At 34.0% G+C, this 11,236-nt stretch overlaps 1 protein-coding gene across 1 annotated transcript in view; it reads left to right on the top strand.

Moving 5' to 3' along the window:
* The window catches only part of LOC117323870, a 69,832-nt gene that overhangs the window by 33,677 nt on the left and 24,919 nt on the right, over nucleotides 1-11,236 (top strand). Inside the window, exons 7-9 of the mRNA XM_033879374.1 lie at nucleotides 289-488; nucleotides 1,067-1,180; nucleotides 2,238-2,365. Coding sequence (XP_033735265.1) covers nucleotides 289-488; nucleotides 1,067-1,180; nucleotides 2,238-2,365 — 442 coding nt within the window. The remainder of the gene's footprint in view (nucleotides 1-288; nucleotides 489-1,066; nucleotides 1,181-2,237; nucleotides 2,366-11,236) is intronic.

The following is an 11,236-nucleotide window of genomic DNA, read 5'->3' as shown; positions in this document are numbered from 1 at the left end:
AGAATTACACTGATGTTTGATGTGTTATTAAGGATGTAGAATTACACTGATGTTTGATGTATTATTAAGGATGTAGAATTACACTGATGTTTGATGTGTTATTAAGGATGTAAAATTACACTGATGTTGGTGTGTTATTAAGGATGTAGAATTACACTGATGTTGGTGTGTTATTAAGGATGTAGAATTACACTGATGTTTGATGTGTTATTAAGGATGTAGAATTACACCGATGTTTGATGTGTTATTTAGGATGTAGAATTACACCGATGTTTGATGTGTTATTAGGAACGTTTAAAGACAAAGCTGTTGTTCCCTATCCCCACCACAAATTGCTGGTGCTGCACTCTCCATCCAGTCAAAGCACGAAGGGCATATTTACTGGAAATCCTCTGGACTGTGACCATGGACTCAGCATATATAGAGGTTGGAGGGACACTACAGAGACATCAGACTTCTACAATGTGTTTGAAGTTCTCACTGGAAACGTAGGAAATGTTTCATTAGTTTCTTTAAAATAAATCAAGTTACTAATGATATACACAAATTGTACTGATATCTAAAAAGTTTCCTCCAGTCTACCAATATGTAAGAGGTCTGGACAGTATCCTACATTATATCACAGTAACTTACTGTCGTACAGATGATGTTTGGTCACTTTCAAAATCTATATCATCACAGATTAATATGATTATATATGCAAAATTTTGTATTTCAAATCTTCATCTATTGAAAATGTTGGTTGTAAAGGCCATTGTTGCCTCTATACTTCCCCCTAAATACGGTTTAACTTTGACAGTAGGCTTACATAAGCTACCCATTACAGTAATATGACAGGAAGTACTTCATTGCCAGTAAAGGGCTAAGTCAAGAATACTTCAATATTGCCCACTACCTGAGTGTCATTGGGGAGTTTGCTCTGTCCCCAACCCCTAGCAACCCTGATTTCATTTTGTATACCACTGTCTGTATACTGTAGTATTTTTTAGAATATTGTCCCTATTTAGACAAAACCACACCCCAATCCATCATTAACTTTGATAACAATGTTTGGTATTGTTTTCAGGGAACAGAGAATCTAGTCCTAGGTAACGGATGTATTGTTCTCCTGCCCTTTATGACATCGGATAACAAGACAGCATTCAGTCTTGCCTCGCTGATCCTTACAGTTCTGGGACAGGTGAGTTTGTATTATTAGTCCCCTGCCGTTTGAAAAACGGGGGGGACTATAGGTTTACCCTCCATCCGTCCGTCCGTCTGTCCGGCCGTCCGTCTGGCCGGCCGTCCGTCTGTCCGTCCGTCTGTCTGTCTGTCACGCAATAGTTGTCCGGACAACTCCTTCTAAAGTACTGCTCCGATTTTAATGAAACTTGGTATACATGATCAGTATAACATGTAGTTGTGCATCCCATTTTTTTTTTTTCGAAAAACCAATTTTCAAAATGGCCGCCGACTTCTCATTGGTTGAGACTTGTCCGGACAACTCCTCCTAAAGTACTACTCCGATTTTAACGAAACTTGGTAGACATGATCAGTATAACATTTAGTTGTGTATTCCACATTTATTTTTTCCAAAATTCATTTTTCAAAATGGATGCTGGCTTCTCATTGGTTGAGGCTTGTCCGGACAACTCCTCCTAAAGTACTACTCCGATTTTAACGAAACTTGGTATTCATGATCAGTATAACATGTAGTTGTGCATCCTAGTTTTTTTTTTTCCGAAAAACCAATTTTCAAAATGGCCGCCGACTTCTCATTGTTTGAGGCTTGTCCGGACAATCCTAAAGTACTACTCCGATTTTAACGAAACTTGGTATACATGATCACTATCACACATATAGCTTAAAAAATTGGGAAAATAAATAGTTGCACTCCTGGTTCAGGCAGGGGACTTTGTATTGCTGTTGCAATACTATCCATCCTTGTTCATTGTAAATGCGATGACCTATATAGCTGAAAATCTCTTCTGATTAAATTGATATTGTAATATTAATCTGATCATATTAGTTATCCTGGTTTTGTGAGTATCAATCTTGTCATAGTGCTCCAGCCTACATTGTCTGGTCTAGTGGTATAAACCTGGAACAGATGAGCAGAAATTAGAAAATAATAAATTTTAATAAATATTTAACTGATTTTGAGATCATATGGTAATTCTGCATAAAGTTATATTTATTGAGGTTCATCTTACAATATTTTATGTGTAATATCTAGTTGCCTGTTTTCAATGTTACAGTACCCTGAGAATGTGTTTGTACTTGCTGCATTGTCGAAAGAGGTCTCACCCCAGACAATGAGAGACAAAGTAGTTTCTATCATCCAAGACTGGACTACCTACGTGTCAGACTCCATCATATATAAAGGGTAAGACTTGAGTGGTTTCTGTACTTTATATATATATGGTAAGACTTGAGTGGCTCCTGTACTTTATGTATATATGGTAAGACTTGAGTGGTTCCTGTACTTTATATATATATGGTAAGACTTGAGTGGCTCCTGTACTTTATGTATATATGGTAAGACTTGAGTGGCTCCTGTACTTTATATATATATGGTAAGACTTGAATGGCTCCTGTACTTTATATATATATAGTAAGACTTGAGTGGCTCCTGTACTTTATGTATATATGGTAAGACTTGTGTGGCTCCTGTACTTTATGTATATATGGTAAGACTTGAGTGGCTCCTGTATATATATATGGTAAGACTTGAGTGGCTCCTGTACTTTATGTATATATGGTAAGACTTGAGTGGCTCCTGTACTTTATATATATATGGTAAGACTTGAGTGGCTCCTGTACTTTATGTATATATGGTAAGACTTGAGTGGCTCCTGTACTTTATGTATATATAGTAAGACTTGAATGGCTCCTGTAATTTATGTATATATAGTAAGACTTGAATGGCTCCTGTACTTTATATATATATAGTAAGACTTGAGTGGCTCCTGTACTGTATGTATATATAGTAAGACTTGTGTGGCTCCTGTACTTTATGTATATATGGTAAGACTTGTGTGGCTCCTGTACTTTATGTATATATGGTAAGACTTGAGTGGCTCCTGTATATATATATGGTAAGACTTGAGTGGCTCCTGTACTTTATGTATATATAGTAAGACTTGAATGGCTCCTGTACTTTATGTATATATGGTAAGACTTGAGTGGCTCCTGTACTTTATGTATATATGGTAAGACTTGAGTGGTTCCTGTACTTTATGTATATATGGTAAGACTTGAGTGGCTCCTGTACTTTATGTATATATGGTAAGACTTGAGTGGCTCCTGTACTTTATGTATATATGGTAAGACTTGAGTGGCTCCTGTAATTTATGTATATATGGTAAGACTTGAGTGGCTCCTGTAATTTATGTATACATGTATATGGTAAGACTTGAGTGGCTCCTGAAGTGCCCAATGGACGAGATTTCGCGATAGTACAACGTAAATGTGAATGAAGGACGAACACGCGTGTGTCGTGGAGTAAATCTAGTCCTCTTTAACAAAACAACTTTTGTTTATAACAATTTATTCCATTTATTCGTTTATCTCCCCACATGTTTTCAGTTTACAAGACGTTAATTTACTTCAAAAATGGCGCTTTTATTTGTGTTATGGAACTCTCCGGGAATGGTGAATAGGAAGGTATTGGCAATGGTTTCCGGTCAAAACAAACCGGCATTGAGACTGAATACTTTACACACTTCATGATAATATTTATGACAACGTTTATGTTTTAAGTAAGTCTAACTTTCAGAATATGACTGGTCGCATAGACAATTATCTCTCCTCTTTCTGAAAGGTATATTTTGTCTATTGAGACTTTATTTTAGCCCACAATTGTTAATGAAGTGGGAAGATCCCGGTGTATATATACGATGTGAAATACTTATCTTATGTGAACAATAGATAGTCTAGCAATATTGAAACTACCTTTTCTAAAAATAGAGTTGTCAGTGCCATCTGGCGACGTTTTTGACATTGCTACTATGATAGTCAATATATATGCTATCGTATTTACAAACAAAGAAACCATGTATATGTGATGTAAAAGTACAGGAGGGTCTAATGTAAATTCTTACTCAATATAATAGATGACATACCTGAGCCTTGGAGCTCTGAAGGAAAAAAAAAGAAGTCATTCTAGCCTTGATTTAAATAAGTTGTGTGGAATAATCTGAATACACAAGACGGTTTTGTTTTTTCTACAAATTATTTTTAAAATGAATAATTCAAACTTCAATCAAAGGTTGAATATTCAATAAGTTAATTAAATACAAGTTGGTCCCCACAAAGTATGTGAACCTCCAAGTGTACGTCATATCAATATGACTTTTCTTGCTTCATTGAAAGAGTCGATGAAGAGGGAGTGTGTGAAATACGGAATTAGAATGATATATTTTTTGTCTTTGTTTGTTTTGTATGAGTGTGTGAAAGAAGTAGTATATTTAGTTGCCGCCATGAAAACTTGTTCTAATGTAAACATCATATTTAAAATTAACCCAAATGGATAGTGTTAATATTATGAGTCTAAACTGCAGGGGACTGCGGGATGCAAACAAACGTAGAGATGTTTTTAATTATTTAAGGAAAAAAAAATTCTCTCTATACTGTCTCCAAGACACGCACTTCACAGAATCAGATGAAAAATTAATTCGATCGCAGTGGGGATATGAGTGTTTATGCAGTCATGGTACTCATAACTCGAGGGGAGTGTGTATCTTAATAAATAATAATTTTGATTACAAATTAATCTCTGTTGATGCAGACAAAGATGGTAACTATTTACTAGTGAATATATTGATAGAAAATAAATTTACAATTACTTTAGTGAATGTCTATGGACCAAACAGAGATGATCCAGATTTTTACAAAACATTGAAAGGAAAAATATTAGAGAAAGAGGAAGAATTTATAATTTTATGTGGTGATTTTAATATGGTTCAAGATTATGATTTAGACTGTCTTAACTATAACTCGAGAAATAATGTTAGGGCTAGTGAAGAGCTACAAAACACTGCAAATGACTTCGGCCTTGTAGACCCCTGGAGAGTCAAAAATCCAGATTTAAAATGCTACACTTGGTTTAAAAAGAACCCTATAAAAAAATCCAGACTAGACTTTTTCCTTATTTCTTCCGAGCTGTTAACAAACATAGGTAAAACAGATATAATTCCAGGCTACAAAACTGATCACTCAGCAATCACCTTGCAAATAATAATATCTGACTTTAAACGCGGTAGGGGATTCTGGAAGTTTAATAACTCCCTCCTGAAAGATACTCTTTATATAAATAAAGTAAAAGAAACCATTTTGAAAACAAAACAAGAATATGCTCTGCCGGTTTATAATATTTCAAATATACCAGAGATAGACCCATCTATGTTTCAGTCATCACTCAATGACCAATTATTTTTTGAAATGGTTTTACTGAATATACGATCCATGACTATATCTTATTGCTCTAAAAAGAAGAGGAAAAATAGGGAAAGACAGATACAATTGGAAAACCTTATCAGAGTCACTGAAGAATTAACTCTAGACAACATTGACCCTAATCATATTCTAGTAGAGATTTTAACTGACCTTAAGTCCGAGTTAGAGGACCTCCGGGAAAATCAAATGAATGGGCTGCTAATAAGAGCAAAGGCTCAGTGGATCGAAAGCGGTGAAAAACCCACAAAATACTTCTGTAACTTAGAAAAACGTAATTATGTTAATAAAAATATCACAAAAATAATCCAGGGGGATGGTAAAATTATAAGCGATCAAGATGATTTGCTGAACGAAATAAAAAACTTTTACGTAAATTTATATGCAAGTAAAGATAATGAATTAGAAGAAGTTGATTTGGATACTCTTCTCGGGGATTATGAAGTGCCTAAAATAGACAATGAAACTAAATCAGAGTTAGATCGACCAATTACCATGAAAGAACTAGCTCATTCAGTTAAATGTCTTAAAAATGGCAAAAGTCCCGGCCCAGATGGGTTTACAACAGAATTCTATAAGTTCTTTTGGATTGATCTCAAGTTTTTTATCACGAACTCCTTAACTATGGGTATTCAAAAAGGCGAGTTATCACTTACACAAAAGCAAGGCGTTGTATCTCTACTACCTAAGGGTAATAAACCTAGAGAACTCCTAAAAAATTGGAGACCAATATCTCTTCTTAATGTTTCCTATAAAATACTCTCTAATGCAGTTGCTTATCGATTAAAAGATGTTTTAAACAGTATAATACATGAAAATCAAAGGGGTTTTTTAAAAGGTAGATTTATTGGTGAAAATGTTAGACAAATTTATGACTTAATGCAATATGCAGAAGAGAAGGAGATACCTGGTTTATTATTATTAATAGATTTCGAAAAGGCCTTCGACTCTATTTCATGGAACTTCATAACAAAGGTTTTAACATATTTTAACTTTGGTAATTATCTCAAAAATGTTATCCATACTTTATTCCAAAAGGCATCTTTATGTGTTACACAACATGGTTTTTTCTCTCAATTTTTTAATATTGGTAGAGGATGTAGACAAGGCGATCCGCTGTCACCCTATCTTTTTATTATGTGTGTGGAGATACTTGGCATACTAATTAGAAATGATAAAGACATAAAAGGCATCAAAGTCGGTAATAAAGAATTCAAGTTATCGCAGTATGCTGATGATACTGGTCTCACATTAGATGGCTCAGACAAAGCACTCAAGAAAACTTTAGATCTTCTTACTCAATACGCCAAATACTCTGGGTTAAAACCCAACATCGAAAAAACAAAGTGTATATGGTTTGGAACTAAAAAATTAAGTACGGATAGGATATGTGCTAATAATAACCTTTCTTGGTCAAATGAACCATTCACTTTCCTAGGAGTGAAATTTAGTCCGAATCTGTCAGAGCTTGCTGACTTGAATTACTGTGACAAACTTAAAGAAATTAAAACTCTCATTCACATATGGTCAAAGAGGTGTCTTAGTCCAATAGGTAGAATTACAGTTGTTAAAAGCATCATTCTTTCTAAATTAACACATTTATTTATAAGTATTCCAAGACCTGATAAGGACTTTGTAAAAATCCTAGAAAGACTTTTATACAATTTTATATGGGGCAGGAAAAACGACAGAATCTCGAGAAACCTGATAGTTCAAAATTACAAAGACGGCGGTCTTAAAATGGTTCAAATTGATGCTTTCATTAAATCCATGAAACTATCCTGGATAAAACGCCTGTTAACAAATGAGAATTCATGGACCTACCTTTTTGAAGAAGTGATTGGCGAATCAAAATTTACTATTATTTCATATGGGGCGGACTATTGGAGAAAAAAGTCGAAATCTATTAAAAATCTGTTCTGGAAAGAAGTCCTTGAAAATATACATTGTTTTTTGTACCTTCCATGCAACGAAGAAAGTGTTTTGTATCGTCCCTTGTGGCACAATCCAGAAATAAAGATTGATAACAAGACCTTACATTTTAAACAATGGTCACGAAAAGGGATATGTTATGTGTATGACTTATGTAATGACCAAGGTAAATTAATTGAGAACTATGAAGAATTTTGCGAAAAAGTTTCTTTTTCACCAATACTAACTCAGTTTTATGGCATCAGGAATACCATTCTGTCTAAATGGCCTTTTCTGAGAAATTATAATTCCACTATTATACTTCCACATTGTCAAAAGTACATTTATCACATCTTAACAAATAAACAACGAGGACTCTCGATATATAATCTTTTTATTAAAGATTTATCTACAAATGATAAATACAAAGTCAAATGGTCACTTGAACTTGATATACATCAAAATCAATACTGGTGGGAAAAGATTAACTTTATAATATTTAAGTTAACCTCGGACTCAACACTTCAATGGTTCCAATACCGAATTACTCACAGAATCATTAGCACAAACAAATACCTGCGTATGATAGGTGTAATTAACTCGCCTGTATGCTCATTTTGTAAAGCAAATATAGAATCAATAATCCACTTGTTTTGGGAATGTACTCTTGTTACAAAATTTTGGCAAGAATTCACCACATGGGTAGAAAACAAAACCGGGAAAACTCTGAGTTTGATTAATTCAGATGTTATCCTTGGGAAAACGGACAACGAAATAAACAACATAAACTTAATTATTGTTTTAGCAAAATTGCACATATACAAGCAAAAGTATAAAAATCATCTGCCTGCTCTATTTATATTCAAAATGGAACTGGAAAAACATTACAAAATTGAACAGTACATTCATAGGAAAAATATGACTGTCCAAAAATTTGAAAAACGATGGGTTGATTTGAAAGCACTTGTAACGTAACAAATCAAAAAAAGAAAAACTTGTTATTGTTACTTTTAGAACTCTATTACTGTTAAAGTATGAGTCTGTGCATGTAAGAAGTCTTTATGTATGTTTTTGTTTTTTGGTTTTTGTATATCTATATGTATAAAAAGTTTTCTTCTGAACTAATATGGCAATATCCTTACCTGAGGTATACCACAAATAGCTATAGCAACACAATAAAAATATATATATATATATATATAAAAGAGTATATTCTATCAGCCACATTACACAATGAGATAATATGATATCGTGATGAACATTTTATACGATTGCACGATTTAATGTATTGGGGCGAAACTGCATCTGAGGTATACTTCATGTATTGATGAGCGAATTTTTTATTAAGCGTATGAAAAAGTGTAATTAATGCGATTAAATATACACCAATATTATGTATTGCTACGTGTATGCATATGTATGGAAGAAAATAAAAAATTTTTGAAAGATAAAAAAAGACTTGAGTGGCTCCTGTACTTTATGTATATATGGTAAGACTTGAGTGGCTCCTGTAATTTATGTATATATGGTAAGACTTGAGTGGCTCCTGTATATATATGGTAAGACTTGTGTGGCTCCTGTACTTTATGTATATATGGTAAGACTTGAGTGGCTCATGTACTTTATGTATATATGGTAAGACTTGAGTGGCTCCTGTAATTTATATATATATAGTAAGACTTGAATGGCTCCTGTATATATATGGTAAGACTTGTGTGGCTCCTGTACTTTATGTATATATAGTAAGACTTGTGTGGCTCCTGTACTTTATGTATATATGGTAAGACTTGAGTGGCTCATGTACTTTATGTATATATAGTAAGACTTGAGTGGCTCATGTACTTTATGTATATATGGTAAGACTTGAGTGGTTTCTGTAATTTATGTATATATAGTAAGACTTGTGTGGCTCCTGTACTTTATATATATATAGTAAGACTTGAGTGGCTCCTGTACTTTATGTATATATGGTAAGACTTGAGTGGCTCCTGTACTTCTGATATATATATATGGTAAGACTTGAGTGGCTCCTGTAATTTATGTATATATGGTAAGACTTGTGTGGCTCCTGTACTTTATGTATATATGGTAAGACTTGTGTGGCTCCTGTACTTTATGTATATATGGTAAGACTTGAGTGGCTCCTGTACTTCTGATATATATATATGGTAAGACTTGAGTGGCTCCTGTACTTTATGTATATATAGTAAGACTTGAGTGGCTCCTGTACTTTATGTATATATAGTAAGACTTGAGTGGCTCATGTACTTTATATATATATGGTAAGACTTGAGTGGCTCATGTACTTTATGTATATATGGTAAGACTTGAGTGGCTCATGTACTTTATATATATATGGTAAGACTTGAGTGGCTCATGTACTTTATACATATACGGTAAGACTTGAGTGGCTCCTGTACTTTATGTATATATAGTAAGACTTGAGTGGCTCCTGTACTTTATGTATATATGGTAAGACTTGAGTGGCTCATATACTTTATATATATATGGTAAGACTTGAGTGGCTCCTGTACTTTATGTATATATGGTAAGACTTGAATGGCTCCTGTACTTTATGTATATATGGTAAGACTTGTGTGGCTCCTGTATATATATGGTAAGACTTGTGTGGCTCCTGTACTTTATGTATATATGGCAAGACTTGAATGGCTCCTGTACTTTATGTATATATGGTAAGACTTGTGTGGCTCCTGTAATTTATGTATATATAGTAAGACTTGTGTGGATCCTGTACTTTATGTATATATGGTAAGACTTGAGTGGCTCCTGTATATATACGGTAAGACTTGAATGGCTCCTGTAATTTATGTATATATGGTAAGACTTGTGTGGCTCCTGTACTTTATGTATATATGGTAAGACTTGAATGGCTCCTGTATATATATGGTAAGACTTGTGTGGCTCCTGTACTTTATGTATATATAGTAAGACCTGTGTGGCTCCTGTGCTTTATATATATATGGTAAGACTTGAGTGGCTCCTGTACTTTATGTATATATATGGTAAGACTTGAGTGGCTCATGTACTTTATGTATATATGGTTAGACTTGAGTGGCTCACGTACTTTATATATATATGGTAAGACTTGAGTGGCTCCTGTACTTTATGTATATATGGTAAGACTTGTGTGGCTCCTGTACTTTATACATATACGGTAAGACTTGAATGGCTCCTGTACTTTATGTATATATGGTAAGACTTGAGTGGCTCATGTACTTTATATATATATGGTAAGACTTGAGTGGCTCCTGTACTTTATGTATATATGGTAAGACTTGAATGGCTCCTGTACTTTATATATATATGGTAAGACTTGAGTGGCTCCTGTACTTTATGTATATATGGTAAGACTTGAATGGCTCCTGTACTTTATGTATATATGGTAAGACTTGAGTGGCTCCTGTACTTTATATATATATGGTAAGACTTGAGTGGCTCCTGTACTTTATGTATATATATGGTAAGACTTGTGTGGCTCCTGTAATTTATGTATATATGGTAAGACTTGAGTGGCTCCTGTACTTTATGTATATATGGTAAGAATTGAGTGGATCCTGTACTTTATGTATATATGGTAAGACTTGAGTGGTTCCTGTACTTTATGTATATATGGTAAGACTTGATTGGCTCCTGTACTTTATGTATATATGGTAAGACTTGAGTGGCTCCTGTACTTTATGTATATATAGTAAGACTTGAGTGGCTCCTGTACTTTATGTATATATGGTAAGACTTGAGTGGTTCCTGTACTTTATGTATATATGGTAAGACTTGAGTGGTTCCTGTACTTTATGTATATATGGTAAGACTTGATTGGCTCCTGTACTTTATGTATATATGGTAAGACTTGAGTGGCTCCTGTACTTTATGT

Source organism: Pecten maximus, chromosome 3 (genome assembly GCF_902652985.1).
Source record: "Pecten maximus chromosome 3, xPecMax1.1, whole genome shotgun sequence".
NCBI classification, from domain to species: Eukaryota; Metazoa; Mollusca; class Bivalvia; order Pectinida; family Pectinidae; genus Pecten; species Pecten maximus.
This window is presented reverse-complemented; position numbering and strand designations above follow the sequence as displayed.